At 44.7% G+C, this 17,445-nt stretch overlaps 1 protein-coding gene across 15 annotated transcripts in view; it reads left to right on the top strand.

Moving 5' to 3' along the window:
- Positions 1 to 17,445, top strand: part of PXYLP1 (2-phosphoxylose phosphatase 1) — an 807,084-nt gene that overhangs the window by 359,154 nt on the left and 430,485 nt on the right. The window contains exon 1 of one of the 15 annotated variants that reach the window (XM_069213693.1): positions 2,885 to 3,073. The exons of 12 other annotated variants lie outside the window; for them this stretch is intronic. In XM_069213693.1, the coding sequence (XP_069069794.1) occupies positions 3,049 to 3,073 (25 nt within the window). In that variant the 5' untranslated portion in view covers positions 2,885 to 3,048. Of the gene's footprint in view, positions 1 to 2,884; positions 3,074 to 17,445 lie in introns of those variants that run through there. 2 more of the 15 variants (XM_069213697.1, XM_069213696.1) reach the window with 2 other exon arrangements.

Genomic DNA, 17,445 nt, shown 5'->3' with positions numbered 1-17,445 from the left:
GTGGGTTTATACTTGACTGAGTTTGCGTCAACAAGGATCCTATTGCAGATTTCCACTGAATCTGTTAAGCGTACACTTGTCGAAAAACATCTATCAAGTCTTTCGTCACAGCACTATTGGATTAAGACTTTCTTCTTGCTCAGTCTAGGTTGAACCTCCAGCATTTCTTTTTTACTATCTGTCTTATCTATTTAAAGAGTAGGTTATGGTGCAGTAGTTAACGGTTGTATGATTATCAAAATGAATCTTGAAGGAGTCCATCTTCTCTATTCTGATCATGTTTCTGGCTCTCCTCTTTTTCTTTGATGTCATCCAGCCTCTTTTTAAATATGCTGTTTTCCTTTTCAGACGGAAAGCCGTCAATGACGTTAGCTTTCAGCTACGAACGTCACAGACTTCATGCTCTGCATTTGGAAGCTCAACAATAAACATCTCTTCTCTGCTCACTGGTACTCACTAAGAAGGGAGAAAGCTTTGACTGAAGAGTGTTCAGTTTACTAAGGCACTGTGAATAGAGCAGATTAATGTTGCATTTCATCCCAATCCTTTTGTTTCAGGGTGTAAAAACACATCACATATAATTTTTATTGTAATCAAAGTAGAATTTGGTATCTCACCAGCCTAATCCATAGGGAATATATTTGTGGAGTTGAGGCATGCCTGTAGTATAGTTAGGGACGAGTATGCCCAGGTCTGGGTCCCATGCACACTGTCACTGGATCCAAGCTAGGGCAAACCTGATCCTGGGTTGCTTGTGTCCCGGTTCAGGGAGGACCTGGCTTGGCAGATCGAGCTGGACTGTTCCTGTTGGAGCAGGGTCAGAATCTATTTGCATATAGCTGGATCCTCAACTGAAGTGGCATGGTGTTCAAAATAATGATGCATTGGGATGTGGCCCGAATTATTGCCAGTGGCTGAGATTAATTCAAGCATTCCATCCATCACTGTTTTGTATACTTGTAGTATAGTTTAAGCATTGCCTGCCCCTTACCTTGCCTAATATTACTGAAGAGAGGAGAAACTGTAGTCACAGTGTCTTTTCTGCAGATTCCAGAATCAGTGCTGTCCCTTCTCCCTCTATACCAGGGTTCTGCAAAGTCGGTCCTGGAGAGCTGGATCCATGCCAGATTTTTAGCGTATCCACATTTAGAAACAAGATGTTTGAGAATTCTACATTTTTCTAAATGTGGATATGCTAAAAATCTGGCATGGACCCCGCTTTCCAGGACCAACTTTGCAGAACCCTGCTCTATACCATCCATCGGTTTTCCTATTGCCTAGTGGGGCTTCATTTCTGCCATATACACTAGAGCATTGCTACTTACTCTTCTTTATGGCAATACATGAAGAAGGGTATGAGTCTTGACCTAATTTGGAAAGCAGCATTGTCCCTCCACTTCTGTGGCCTTAATTTGATAGTGAATGACCAGAGACCACAGACAGTGGCAGTCGCAACAATCAACACAAATCCCAGCGCTGCCTAGCTACTTCCATTTTAAGTGGTTTCTTATCTTTAGCAATGCTGTTCTTGATTAAATTGCACTATTGTTTGGTGTCGAGGATTTTAGAGTTAGGCATAGCAAGTCCTTATCCCAGCACATTGCTCAATCTCAAGTAGAGTAAATTCAGGCAGCATACTTGGCTTGTTGTAACAAGATCAGGGTCTCATGCTGCTGGCACTGGAGCGGATCATCAACTCATAATTACACACCACAAAATGATCTTGCGTAAGAGAAAATAGCTTATGTGTTTGTGCGGGATATGACGGGTTGACTGGGACGGTAACACAGTGCTTATGTGAGACTCTATATATTAACTGACAGTTGCTTTAATTAATGTAATTTTATATTGCACTGTTCTCTTCTCAAACATCGAAGGTTCACAGTTTTCCAGACTATACACATGCATAGTGTTGATAGCCAGTCATTAGTTGTGTTGTACCCATTAATCGTATTGTCGCCCGGGCGTGTAGAGCTTGGCTTACCTTGATACTGAGCCATGTTGAGTTCCTGAAGAATGCCTTTAGAAACACAACTCGCTGATACAGCAGCGAAAGATGAAGCAAAAACTCTGAGCTTGAAAGTTTCTTCAGCCAATTTCCGTGTTCAAGTGTAGAGAATTAATGTCGCCATGAATACTCTACAGATTTGCACCTTCCTCGGCTAACTCATCTGCTCTGAAGTGCGGAGATCGGTATATCGAGTTGCTATGGTTTATTCCAAGAGCACAATATGTCATTGTATGAATCAGGGTCTGGCAGGCACCACACAAACGGGCTTATTTAACTGTTACTATGACAAGCTCATGTTTTAGAAGTACTACTACTAAGTGCTGCTTTTTCCGAACTCCTTGTTATTCATGTCGGTGTCCGAGAACATTAAATGTCATTTGAGACGAGGATGACGCACATTTTTAAAGTAGGTCGTTCATCGGTCCAACAACTCAAACACTAGTTGGAGAACATACAAGAATGATATGTTATTATTCCAAACTTCTAGTGGACGTTTTCCATTTTATTTCATTCAGCTACTTTGTTCCAAAAACACAAGAAATTCCTAACAGTCTGCAGACTATTTAACTTCCCCCTGGCACACTTCTTCAGTATCACTACAACCTCTCTTTGTGCAGCATTCCTGTGCATGCGGCCCTTGCGTTTTTCTTTTTCCCTGTTCGTGTTCTTTTCAGCTCCGTCTTCTTTGGTGCCATGCTCAGAATAGAGCTTCCATTGAAAAAAAGTTGGCACTAACAAACATTTCTGAACTTAAAAACTTCGCACTTTTGCGATTCAAATATTAGTTAATATGTTATGTCCCTATTCAGCCACGAGACCGCATATCTGCTTTGTATGCGGTTTGTTACGGTCTTAGCAGTACGGCATGCGATTGTTAAACTTAGTCTTGAAGGAGCCTTCTGTCGCGAAAAAAGAGGAGTTTTCTTTAGAGCCTCCTGCCAAGAAAAAAGAAGGCTGCCTTAGTCTGCTTTTGGCACAGTCCTGGAGAGGACGAGGAAGCCGGTCGGACAGGCAGAGCTCTGTGTGGACGCCGAGCAATGGGTCGCCTCTTTCTGTTCCTAGGTAAATATTTACAAAGTCCCTTTTATTGTTGTGCTGACAGTGGCGTTTATTAGTGACGTGGAAATGCAGCTGGTTATATATTGCATGCTGTAGGCTAGCTACACGGCGTTTGTCTTTACTTGGCTTTGGTCCTTTTCAGTGCACACACCTCGAATTGGAACACCCCCTGGTGCAGCAGTATTTAATCGTTGCCGAGCCTGACTGTACCGTGGAGATAGTTGTAGATATAAAACATCTTTAACGCTGCTGCGGTAGCCAGAGTGATCGACTCAGGAAAAAGTGCGTGTACGTGGAAGAAGGCAAGCATAGTCCACTAGTGTCTGAATGGTAGCTGGGTTCTGGGAGCAGAAGTGTACTGAACTGTTTTGTGATGTGTTCTTGAAAGGGGATCTCCCTTAACTCTTCTCCACATTGGCGAAGTGTGGACCGACCCAGTGGATATGGAGATGCTGTTCTATGTCCTTTGTCTGCTGCCTTGTGTAGTCATCCTATTGAAATACAGGTTCGTTTCCTTTACGGATTGCTATTCTATTCAAAACTGAACTTCAATAGAAGTACCTGATGTTATTGGATGTCAAAGACGTAGGAGGTTTTATGCTAATAAGACAGGATATACATATGTGGTATAGACGGATTATTTTAATGTGTGACAAATGTATATAAAGAGGATCAATAGAATCCAAAACATCTCAGGAAAGTTCGAATTTGACAGACAAAGAGATATTACTAAATGTATATCTTAAAGATTGAAAAAATATCAGTTTGTTTTAAAGCAGTTAATGGTGTCTTCTACAGATTTGTATTCTAATGTGCAGCTTGTGTTTGCATAGGAATTTTGCAAGAAAGGATTAGTAACACAAAAGGATGATGGAAGGAATGCTGAAACTAACACTCACCCTCAGTCATAGATCTGGGTTTAGTCCATTGTTCTTTTGCTCAGCGTGCCACCCGAGTTTGGACCCAGCCATATACAATTCAGTCTTGCCCAGTTCTCCATGGGAACAGTCCAGCCCGAACTTCCAATCCAGGTCCTCCCTGGACCGGAAACCATCTTCCTGCGACCGGTTTCGGGATATGTCACCCCTCATCAGCCAGGCTAGATTGAATCCAGTGGCATAGTGAGCACTGGACCCATGTCTGGCCATACCCTTCCCACTTAGGGCAACTTTAGCAACACAAAAGAATGATGGAGTGCTGAAACTTTTCAAACTGCACTCCCAGTCACAGATCTGAGTTTAATCCATCGTTCTTTTGCACACCACGCCACCCTAGTTTGGAACCAAGCGGCCAGTGGGTCCCTTGCTCGCAGTGCCACAGGATTCAAGCTACCCTGGCTCATGAGGGGTGATACACTGAAACGGTCCCATGGCCGGGCTAGACTGTTACCATGAGACACAGGGTCAAGTCTGATTTGCATATGGCTGGTTCTAAACTGAGGTTACATTGCGAGCAAAATAGCAATGTATTCAACCCAGATCTGTCATTAGGGGTGAGTGTTTAAAAAGTTTCAACACTGTCCATCATTTTATTTTGTGGTGTTGCAGTGTTTGCCCTAAGTGGCCAGGGTATTTCCAGGCGTGGGTCCCTAGCTTGCTGTGCCACAGTATTCAAGCTAGCCTGGCTGATGAGGGGTGATACTCCAAAACAGGTTCTAGGATGCTTGTTTCTGGTCCAGGGAGGGCATGGCCGGGCTGAACTGTTCTCATGAGGCACAGGGTCAAGTCTGATTTGGATATGGCTGGGTCCAAACTGGGGTGACGTGGTGAGTAAAATAACAATGGATTAAACTGAGATCTGTGACTGGGGATGAGTGTTTGAAAAGTTTCAACACTTAGTCCATCATTTTATTTTGTGGTGTTGCAGCAAGGAAGTATTACCTGACAGAACAAGTAAATGGTATTGCCATGTTAATAGCCTCAGAGCACCAAATGTTCTGCATAGTGGGCTAGCTGGGTTCAGAACTGAAAGGACGAAATGATGAATTTGAGCTAAAATCCATGAGCATTGAAGCATGTGTCGACAATATGTTATGTAAAATAGCTGCATGATTATTTATTTCAAAGCCAACTTCCCCTTTAGTTAACTTTTTTCGAAATCTGAGGTCATGTGGTTTGTTTGAAAAGAGGCCTTTTTTGTAAAACTGGAAACCGCTACGTCTTTGTGTTTATTTAATCACCAAACTAAAACTCAAGCAAGTTTTATTTTGTAATCACTTAAATTATTATTAAAATATATTTGTTCCTTCAATTATATGTATGTGGTGTTGCTGTTATCAAAACCAGCCCTATTTGGTTATGGATTTATCCAGCTTTAATGCAAAAGCATTTCTGCTACGAATAGTATCCAGTGTAGTTTTGGCCTTTTCATACAGCGCAGGGCTAGGAGTCATTTGAAATGAAGCATTTTCTCCTTCTAGATTATGGAGACAACTGTATTTTTTTTTTTAGGTGTTGGCTACATACCAGTTTGTCAGTCTATTGACCAGATATATTGCTTCCTGCTTACACAAAGTGGGCTTTGGGGGCAGCTTTGCTCGTGATTCAATAAAGCCATTCAATCTCAGAAGGGGAGAGAATAGCGATTTTTCCAGTTAACATGCGGAGAGAATCTTGATTTCATTAAAGGCAACAGAGGCTATCATTATGCTATATTGCTATATATATATATGTATATATATATATGTTCGATGGCATGTGTAGCTGCAGATACACATGCTATGCACAGGTCCTGCCATCTAGTGTTGGGCTCGGAGTGTTACAAGTTGTTTTTCTTCGAAGAAGTCTTTTCAAGTCACGGGAATGAGTGACTCCTCCTTTTCGGCTCTATTGCGCATGGGCATCGACTCCATCTTAGATTGTTTTCTTTCCGCCATCGGGTTCGGACGTGTTTCTTTTCACTCCGGTTGTTTGAGTCGGAAAAATATTACAGAGGCTCTAAATTTATCGGTATTGTTTTAAATAGAGTACCATCTATCATCGACACCTCAGTACTGGCGGATACAGATCTTTACTTGCCCTTCGGGGCACCTGCGCCCAACTTAGGCCTGGTCGGCCCGACCAAAACTCTGGTCGAAGCCTCATGGACCGGACCCCATTTAGATTCTGCCCTAGGTGCCACGCCAAATATCCTTACGTGGACCAACATCTAGTTTGTAACCTGTGTTTATCTCCGGATTACCGAGAGGATTCTTGCGAGGCCTGTAGATCCTTCCGCTCGAAAAAGACTCTGAGATACAGAGGAGTGCGAAGGTTAGAGATGGTGTCCAGAAGCACTGAACTCCTCGACTCAGAAGAGAAAGAGATGATCCACACTGCCGTCTCCGTTCGGAGGTCTGATTCCGAACACGGGTCCGACATCGACCGACAGAGAACAGCGGGCCAGCACGTGAGTACGCTTGCCCCGACCCAATCCAAGCCCAAATACAAGGCTTCGGGGACGCCACTGTCAGGGCAGCGGCATTTCACAACGTAACCATGCACACAGAACCTCTGGAGGATGACTTCTTATTTAACACATTGTCCTCAACTCACGCCACCTACCGGAGTCTACCCATGCTTCCTGGCATGTTAAAACATGCACATCAAATCTTCCAGGAACCAGTTAAAGCAAGAGCTATTACTCCAAGGGTAGAAAAGAAATATAAGCCATCACCCTCAGACCCAATTTTTATTACCCAACAGCTACCCCCAGATTCCGTAGTGGTCAGCGCAGCAAGGAAGAGGGCTAACGCCCAGTCCTCTGGGGACGCACCCCCTCCAGATAAAGAAAGTAAGAAATTCAATGCTGCGGGTAAAAGGGTGGCATCACAGGCAGCTAATCAATGGCGTGTAGCCAATTCGCAGGCGCTAATGGCCAGATATGACAGGGCCCACTGGGATGAGATGAAAGACATTATCCAGCATCTCCCCAAGGACCAACAGAAGAGAGCCCAGCAGATAGTAGAAGAGGGACAAGCAATCACAAACAACCAGATCAGGTCAGCGTTAGACTCCGCAGACAACGCCGCAAGAACTATTAATACGGCTGTCACCATTAGGCGACACGCATAGCTTAGGTTGTCAGGCTTTAAACCTGAAATTCAGCAGGCTGTTCTAAGCATGCCTTTTAACGAGCAACAACTATTCGGCACACAGGTTGATACAGCCATGGATAAAATGAAAAAAGACGCCGACACTGCCAAAGCTATGGGGGCGCTTTATTCAACCCAATACAGAGGCTCATTTCGAAAGCCTCAATATAGGGGAGGCTTTAGACCCCAACCATCTGAGCCATCTACCTCCCAAGCCAAACCCTCTTACCAGACGCAATACCAGAGAGGGGAGTTTCAGGGAACCTACAGAGGACAATATCCCAGATCTAGAGGAAAATACCAGCCCTCAAAGCAACCCACTCATACCAAACCGTGACTTTCACCAACATCCTCCCTCACCACACTTCCCCTGTGGGAGGAAGACTACAAAAGTTCCACACCCGCTGGTTACCCATCACAACAGATAATTGGGTGTTATCCATTATCCAACATGATTACTGCATACAGTTCACACAAACTCCTCCAGATATTCCCCCAGAAACACACAAACTCCCTTCTCAACCCATTTCAGTGTTGCAAACGGAGGTACAGGCACTATTACTCAAACAAGCCATAGAACTTGTGCCACATCATCAGAAAGGAACAGGGGTTTACTCCCTGTATTTCCTCATTCCCAAAAAGGACAAAACATTGAGACCAATACTAGATCTCAGAACTCAATCTCTACATCCGATCAGAACACTTTCACATGGTAACACTACAGGATGTAGTCCCACTACTACAGCAGCAAGATTTTATGGCAACACTAGATCTAAAAGATGCATATTTTCATATACCCATCCATCTAGCTCACAGAAAATATCTCAGATTTGTAATACAAGGAAAACATTACCAGTTCAAAGTGTTACCTTTTGGGATAACAGCTCCCAGAGTATTTACAAAATGCCTTGCCGTAGTCGCAGCATACATATGGAGACAACATATACATGTCTTTCCATATCTCGACGACTGACTAATAAAAGCCAACACTCAAACTCAGTGCCAACATCATACATGTTATGTAATAAACACCCTACACACACTAGGGTTTTCAAAAAACTACCACAAATCGCACCTACAACCAGCACAAATTCAGCAGTATTTAGGAGCCACATTAAACACCCAAAGAGCACTTGCAAGCCCAAGTCCACAAAGGGTACAATCGTTCCACAGCATATTGCCAAAAATCCAGCCAAACCAACAGTACACAGTCAGATTTGTCATGAAACTGTTGGGCATGATGGCATCATGCATCGCCATTGTCCCAAACGCAAGATTAAACATGCAGCCCTTACAACAGTGCCTTGCAAAACAGTGGTCGCAGGCACATGGTCATCTTCAAGATCTGGTGTTGATAGACCGTCAAACACGCATATCGCTTCAGTGGTGGAATTCCACAAATTTAAACAAAGGGCAGCCATTTCAAGACCCTGTGCCTCACGCCATTCTTACAACAGATGCATCAATGATTGGATGGGGGAGCACATCTCAACAATCACACCATTCGGGGACAATGGGACACCAAACAAAAACAACTTCACATAAATCACGTAGAACTGCTAGCAGTATTCCTAGCACTAAGAGCTTTTCAACCTCTTCTTGTTCACAAACACATTCTCATCAAAACAGACAATATGACAACAATGTACTACTTAAACAAAAAAGGAGGAACCCACTCATCACAACTTTGCCTTCTAGCACAAAGAAAATTGGCATTGGGCAATTCACAACAACATTTACCCTGTAGCTCAATATATTCCAGGGATTCACAATCAGTTAGCAGACGTCCTCAGCCGAGATCATCAGCAAACACATGAGTGGGAAATTCACCCCCAAGTGCTTCACAAGTACTTTTGCCAGTGGGGAACACCAGACATAGATCTGTTCGCCACCAACCACAATGCAAAATGCCAAAACTTTGTGTCCAAGTACCCACACCCTCGATCCAAAGGCTATGCGCTATGGATCAACTGGTCAGGGATATTGGCTTACGCTTTTCCCCCTCTCCCGCTCATTCCATTTCTGGTCAACAAACTGCGTCAAAACAAACTCAAACTCATACTTATAGCACCAACGTGGGCACGTCAACCATGGTACACAACATTGTTAGACCTGTCACTAGTACCACACATCAAACTACCAAACAGGCCGGACCTGTTGACACAAAACACACAACAAATCAGGCACCCCAATCCAGCAATACTCAGTCTAGCAATCTGGCTCCTGAAATCGTAGAGTTTGGATATCTACATCTTCCACCAGAATGTATGGAAGTGATTAAACAAGCAAGAAAACCCACCACCAGGCAGTGTAATGGAAACAAAAGGAAAAGATTTGTTTTTTACTGCCAATCCAAACACACAACACCCCTTGACACAATCATACAGGACATTGTAGGTTATTTACTCCATCTACAAAAAGCAAATTTAACTTTTTCATCCATTAAAATACATCTCACAGCTATTTCAGCTTATTTGCAAAATATGCAAAACAAATGTCTATTTAGAGTGCCTGTCATCAAAGCTTTCATGGAGGTTCTAAAACGTATCATACCTCCAAGAACACTACCAGTACCACCCTTTGAACCAATGCACTCCTGTCAAATTCAATTTCTAACATGGAAAGCAACATTCCTAGTGGCAATCACTTCATTACGAAGAGTTAGTGAAATAAATACAAGCATTCACTATTGAACAACCCTTTATACAAGTACACAAACATAAGGTAGTACTTTGCACAAACCCAAAATTCTTACTTAAAGTCATCTCGCCGTTTCATTTAAATCAAACAGTGGAACTTCCAGTCTTCTTCCCACAGCCAGACTTAGTAGCAGAGAGAGCACTACATACATTAGATACTAAATATCTTCAAGTACCAACTTCATGGCAGCATACCTGAAACACATGTGGAATGAGTGTGGGGTGACTTACAAATTCACCACACCATACGATCCACAAACCAATGGCCTTGTAGAAAGATTTAACAAGACATTGAAAGGCATGATCATGGGGCTCCCTGAAAAGCTCAAAAGGAGAAGGGATGTTCTCTTGCCATGTCTGCTTTTCGCCTACAGAGAGGTGCCTCAGAAGTTCAAAGGGGGAAAACCCTACTCCCTTCTGTTTGGCTATCCTGTCAGGGGACCACTAGCTCTTGTGAAAGAAGGCTTGGAGAGACCTCTTCATGAGGCTAAACAAGATATAGTGGACTATGTACTAGGCTTACGTTCAAGGATGGCAGAGTACATGGAAAAGGCAAGTAAAAACCTTGAGGCCAGCCAACAACTCCAGAAGATGTGGTATGACCAAAAGGCTGCTATGGTTGAATTTCAGCCAGGGCAGAAAGTCTGGGTTCTGGAGCCTGTGGCTCCCAGGGCATTTCAGGACAGATGGAGTGGCCCTTACCCAGTGCTAGAGAGAAAGAGTCAGGTCACCTACCTGGTAGACCTAGACACTAGCAGGACCCCCAAAAGGGTGATCCATGTAAACCGCCTCAAGCTCTTTCATGACAGGGCAGATGTGAATCTGTTGATGGTAACAGATGAGGACCAGGAAGCTGAGAGTGAACCTCTCCCTGATCTCCTCTCCACAGACCCTAAAGACGGCTCAGTAGATGGAGTGATCTTCTCAGACACTCTCTCTGGCCAACAGCAATCTGACTGTAGGAAAGTCTTACAACAGTTTGCTGAGCTCTTTTCCCTAACCCCTGGTCAGACACACCTGTTGTAGGAAGTTGGCTCTGTATGTACTATTTCAAAGTAAGAAATAGCATGCACAGAGTCCAAGGGTTCCCCTTAGAGGTAAGATAGTGGCAAAAAGAGAGAATTCAAATGCTTTATTTTGTGGTAGTGTGGTCGAGCAGTAGGCTTATCAGAGGGTAGTGTTAAGCATTTGTTGTACACACAGGCAATAAATGAGGAACACACACTCAGACAATTCCAGGCCAATAGGTTTTTATATAGAAAAATATATTTTCTTAGTTTATGTTAAGAACCACAGGTTCAAGATTTACAATCAGTACTTTAAATGAAAGGTACTTCACTCAGGTATCATAGGAACTTTGAATCAGCAAAATAGCATGTACAGTTTTGGAAAAATGGCAATAAGCTATTTTAAAATTAGATAGTGCAAATTTCAACTGTTCCTGGGGGAGGAAAGTATTTGTTAGTTTTGCAGGTAAGTAAACCACCTACAGAGTTCAAAGTTGGGTCCAAGGTAGCCCACCGTTGGGGGTTCAGGGCAACCCCAAAGTTACCACACCAGTAGCTCAGGGCCGGTCAGAGTGCAAACAGGCGTCAGGTTTGCAATAGAGTTCAATGGGAGACCCAGGGGTCTCTTAAGCGAAGCAGGCAGGCAAGGGGGGGGCTCCTCGGGGTAGCCACCACCTGGGCAAGGGAGAGGGCCACCTGGGGGTCGCTTCTGCACTGGAGGTCGGATCCTTCAGGTCCTGGGGGCTGCGTGTGCAGTGTCTTTACCAGGCGTCGGGTTCTTAGGAGCAGGCAGTCGCGGTCAGGGAGAGCCTCTGCATTCCCTCTGCAGGTGTCGCTGGGGAGGGCTCAGGGGGGTCAACTCTGGCTACTCACAGGCTCACAGTCGCCGGGGAGTCCTCCCTGTAGTGTTGTTTCTCCGCAGGTTGAGCCGGGGGCGTCGGGTGCAGAGTGGAAAGTCTCATGCTTCCGGCGGGAAACGTGCAGTCCTTTAAAAGTTGTTTCTTTGTTGCAAAGTTGTATCTTTTTTGGAGCAGAGCCGCTTGGTCCTTTTAGATGCAGGGTAGTCCTCTGAGGCTTCAGAGGTCGCTGGACCCTGGGGGACGCGTCGCTGTTGCGGTTTTTCTTGAAGTGGGGAGACAGGCCGGTAGGGCTGGGGCCAAAGCAGTTGGTGTCTCCGTCTTCTCTGTAGGGCTTTCAGGTCAGCAGTCCTTCTTCGTCTTCAGGTTGCAGGAATCTGTTTTCCTAGGTTCTGGGGACCCCTAAATACTCAATTTAGGGTTGTGATTAGGTCTGGGGGGTTAGTAGCCAATGGCTACTAGCCCTGAGGGTGGCTACACCCTCTTTGTGCCTCCTCCCTGAGGGGAGGGGGGCACATCCCTAATCCTATTGGGGGAATCCTCCATCTGCAAGATGGATGATTTCTAAAAGTCAGTCACCTCAGCTCAGGACACCTTAGGGGTTGTCCTGACTGGCCAGTGACTCCTGCTTGTTTTTCTCATTATCTCCTCCAGCCTTGCCGCCAAAAGTGGGGCCGTGGCCGGAGGGGGCGGGCATCTCCACTAGCTGGAATGCCCTGTGGCGCTGTAACAAAGGGGGTGAGCCTTTGAAGCTCACCACCAGGTGTTACAGCTCCTGCAGGGGGAGGTGAGAAGCACCTCCACCCAGTACAGGCTTTGTTACTAGCCACAGAGTGACAAAGGCACTCTCCCCATGTGGCCAGCAACATGTCTGGTGTGTGGCAGGCAGGCAAAACTAGTCAGCCCACACTGGCAGTCGGGTATGTTTTCATGGGGCATCTCTAAGATGCCCTCTGGGGTGTATTTCTCTATAAAATGTACACTGGCATCAGTGTGCATTTAATGTGCTGAGAAGTTTGATACCAAACTTTCCAGTTTTCAGTGTAGCCATTATGGTGCTGTGGAGTTCGTGTATGACAGACTCCCAGGCCATATACTCTTATGGCTACCCTGCACTTACAATGTCTAAGGTTTTGCTTAGACACTGTAGGGGCATAGTGCTCATGCACCTATGCCCTCACCTATGGTATAGTGCACCCTGCCTTAGGGCTGTAAGGCCTGCAAAAGGGGTGACTTATCTATACCTATAGGCAGTGTGAGGTTAGGATGGCACCCTGAGGGGAGTGCCATGTCGACTTAGTCATTTTCTCCCCACTAGCACACACAAGCTGGTAAGCAGTGTGTCTGTGCTGAGTGAGGTGTCCCCAGGGTGGCATAAGACATGCTGCAGCCCTTAGAGACCTTCCCTGGCATCAGGGCCCTTGGTACCAGGGGTACCAGTTACAAGCGACTTACCTGGATGCCAGGGTGTGCCAATTGTGGAGACAAAGGTACAGTTTTAGGGAAATAACACTGGTGCTGGGGCCTGGTTAGCAGGCCTCAGCACACTTTCAAATCATAACTTGGCATCAGCAAAGGCAAAAAGTCAGGGGGTAACCATGCCAAGGAGGCATTTCCTTACAGTGGGGAAAAGGAGAGGAGGGTGAATGTTAAAAATTTTGTTGCAAATGGACAGTCAAGATAGACTGCCAATCAGCCAGTGAAGTGATCCATCAGCCAAGATGCCAAGGGTACAACATTAAAGCCTTACACAACAATACACTTGTATGTCTGGGATGGTGAGGGCATGTGAATAGCCACAGGTGTTTGTCTTAAGTAACAACTTAACCTGTCCCTCAGCTTGGTAGGAGGACATTTGGGTCATCGCATTTGATGGGATGCTCTATCTAATGGCTGCATTTGGGTAATTGTGTGTCGTTTATGGAGGTTTTTTAGGTTTGTACTGTTGGGAGCTAATTAATAGCAGACACCAAGGCAAATTTGATATGCAGGAGAAATATATCAGGGGGCAGATCTACTCTAATTTCACACAATGCAGCGCTATGTTGCACGAAAGGAAGGCAGCAGAAATATGCCATATTTACAAAGATATGAACATTCTTGCTGTCTCCTAATGCTGGCGCAGTGTGCTGCCTAGCACCAACACAGGAAACCTTGCACTATGACGCATGTGTGCCTGTGTTATGGGCAGGATTTTTTTTGTGTAGGAAGGATATCTTCCTGCACAAATAAAGTCCTTAGAGGCATATTCCACTTTTTATGGGTGCCTCAGAATGCCATACAGTGTAATTTTTCATGAACTACTGTTTGCAAATATTAGATGACAGTAAATTCAGGTACAGTGGCTTGCAGTAGTCCAGGGAATCTGAGCTGAAGGCATTAAGAATCTGTACTTTACGTGGGAAAGAGAGGAACTGGAATTGGTGCTTCAGTGTACAAAGTTGGTTACAGAGTTTACTTGATGGGTTACACAGAAAGCTCCTAAAGAGGGGAGATTCTTGTGAGCCATAGGATCTCACTCTTATCTCCATTTAGTTTCAGATGGTTGAAACATTTCCATGTATCAATCTCAGGGGTGTAGTTTCAGGGGGAGTTACTTGGGGTGTAACGCCCTCCAAATAAAGGCATACATAGCTTGGTAGTTGGGTCTGTGGGCCCTGATTCGGATCTGCTATGTTTGTTACATGTTTTAACTTGTTCATGTTTGGGGTCAGGAACATAAAGTGACCAGTTTACAAAAACAACAGTAGCAGATCTGCACTCAGAAAAGTACTCCTTGAATGGATGCAACTTTGCTACTTCTTATAATTCACAAACATTGACAGTATTAGGCTTTGTAAGCTGTGTCAGTTTCAGGTTTCCAAGCATACTATTGGCAGTCAAACCCCCAACAGATGATGGGACAAATGTTTGCTAATAGTCTAATCACGGGCCATCGCTCTGGGTAGCATTGAAAACCATCATTTTTTGCCTACTGTGCCAGGTTTCACAGAGGAAGTGCTTTGCCAGATATAGTAAAGACAGTTTGGGTGGCAAAGGGCCTTATGTCAACCACCCTGCCTTTAGTCCAGCCACTACATTTAGAGATAGTCACTGACCTTGTGGACATCCCGATACATTGCAAGAACCACAATCATGGCAGACCCTGTCAGTGTAGGAAAAGTTTGAAGAGCGGCTCTGTCAAACATCATGGCTTGGCGTCAAACAATTCCAACGTTTTTTTGTTATTCTCTAACGCGGTATTTGCTTTTTGAAAAATAACAACTAATGACCCCCACCCTATGGGAGTTGCCTCCCATGGAGTGAGGGGTCATTTTTCTTTCTTCTCCGTCCCTCACTGCTAGAATATACCTGGGGAAGATGGACAGTGGAAAAAAAAAAACATCTGACTGTCCGTGCGGCTTTACTCCAACGGTGTCTATTCTGTCAGGCCGTCGATGAAAGTTTTACACTGTTAGTAATGATAAATTAGTTTATAAGCTGAAGATTACACAGCTCGGAAACGTGGGGCTGTGGTTGCGACTCTGTGACCTTAATGAACCAAACTTGAGGCTGTACTATATAAGCATCTGTAGCATTTTATTGAACTCCTTTGGACAAACAGTAAAAATCGTTCAGATCAACATTTTCAAAGTCTCATGCCAATTACGTCATTAGATGTATTGTTTCTAGGCTATTGTAAGCACTGCACAATAACGAAAAGGCAAACTAGTGGTGTCTTGTGTGAAATTATTATTTGATGAAGTCCTCCAGTTCAAATTTCAACATAATGTCAAGCAGCTAAGGGAAAGCTTTGTAAAAGGCATGTAGTCAGGCTGTATGATGGTACAACGCTTGCCTTCACCATGCATCCCTTTACCACGCATGGTAAGTATGTCCAACGAATTCCTATCTCTGGAATTTTACGTGTAGTATTTTTATAACTGACTATCTTTTCACATGTGGAGACTATGCGATGAGCTTGGATACTCCACACTCCTAAAGATAGTATTTGTAAAATTCCTTTGTGAATTACACAAAAATCATTCAATTTGTGAATCAGGACCTTTATAATAACTGTGGCAGCTGTATTTTCACAAAATTTCACAATTCTTTTTGTGAAACTAGTGCAGTACATGGCAATGAAAATTCATTACATGATTGGCTAATGACCAACTTTACAAAAGTTAAAGGCAGCCATGTTTTAAGGCCACTTTCCCTGTGTTCTGGGTTAGGTGCTGAGATATAGTTAGTACATTTTAGGTACGTATTCTGTTTTATAATTTGTCCCTACCTATTACCACTTAATATAATAGGTAAGGAAAAATTCTTAAATGATATATACTTTCTTTATATTAAAAAAAAAAAAAAATCGCCCTGTACTACTTAGTAAATACTGCAATACTTAAGAAATGTTTAAAAATTAAAACATTTAAAAACATAAAAAAAATATAATGCATTATACATTTCTGATAGATACAACTACCTGTGGATTCATCACCTTATGAATTCTCCCAGTGCGCCAGCATTCAACAGATTTTTCTTCCCAGCTCTCTGTCGGCGAGGACGTCACAATTGCCTCGCTTCCACGCAACTCTGTCTGACATCATCGTGGCAATAAGAGGTCCTCGCCGGCGTGCTGACGTCAGTTCCCTTTTTTCCATGCCTTCAAAGCATAACATATTTTTCCTAGCTCTTGGGAGTTACTGTTACCGAAGGTGTTAATTGTAGGTTACAATGTCTCCTCCTCTGAAATCCGGATTCATGCCTTGTCGGGAGTGCAGGAGGTGCATGTCGGTGTCAGACCTGCACAATGACTGCCTTTGGTGCTTGAGTTCTGAGCACGATGTGGAGGAGTGTGGTTCATGCCAGAGGATGAACCGGAAGGCGTTCAAGGAGCGGGAGGCCAAACTCTTTTTGGCCAAGGCGAAGAAGGAAGAGAAGCATAGGAGTCATCAGAGGTTTTCTTCCAGAAAATCCTGGAGGTCGCACAAGAAACAGCATCGGCATGATTCCCGGCTTTGTTCGGATAGAGGTCGGTCCCGATCGAGGTCCCCATCAAGTCGGCGTTGTGCGATGTGGGAGGTTAGTCTGATGGCGACTCCATCACTTCAGAGTCCTCAAGCTTCTCCAGCGCCTACAGTCTTCGAGGTGGTTGGACCTCAGGAGAGTCCTCACTTTTCACCTGGAGCGCAATCGGACACGCCGGCGCCAAAGGAGGAACAGGGGTATTCAGCCTTCCCGGCTCCGGGTGCAGATCCAGCGGCATTTTTAAATGCCTTGTTAAACATCTTTAATTCTATGGCACCTGGTGGTGCACCGGCTGGTCCCACAGATCCTTTGGCCTTTTCAATATGCGCTCCGGCTCCATATAGACCGGCTCCATTTATGCCCTTTTGCCCTGCGGAGGGTGTTGGTCCGGCGCCAATACCTTTGCTGTCGCCTGGAAGACCTTTGACGCCGGTGTCTTCACCTACGAGACCAATGGTGCTGATGACGTCGCCCCATACTCATTCGACGCCGGTGAAGTGGGACCACGTGTCCTCGTGCCGATGGATTCGGTTCCGGCGTCGGATCGATCCGTAGAGCGGAAGGTGTCTCCTGGTCTGCGTTAGCCGAGATCTTCGTCGGTGAATTCCATGTCGACACCAAGAATAGAGGCCAGGTTAAGGTCAAGGAGAAAGGCTCTCAGACTTTTTGAGGAACAAGAGTATCAGAGGCAACTCTTGGAGGAAGGAGAAAATGCTGAGCCGCTGGGGGA

The sequence above is a fragment of the Pleurodeles waltl genome, chromosome 11 (genome assembly GCF_031143425.1).
Source record: "Pleurodeles waltl isolate 20211129_DDA chromosome 11, aPleWal1.hap1.20221129, whole genome shotgun sequence".
Lineage (NCBI taxonomy): Eukaryota > Metazoa > Chordata > Amphibia > Caudata > Salamandridae > Pleurodeles > Pleurodeles waltl.
Note: the sequence above shows the minus strand (reverse complement) of the source record. Positions and strands in the feature narration are given on the sequence as shown.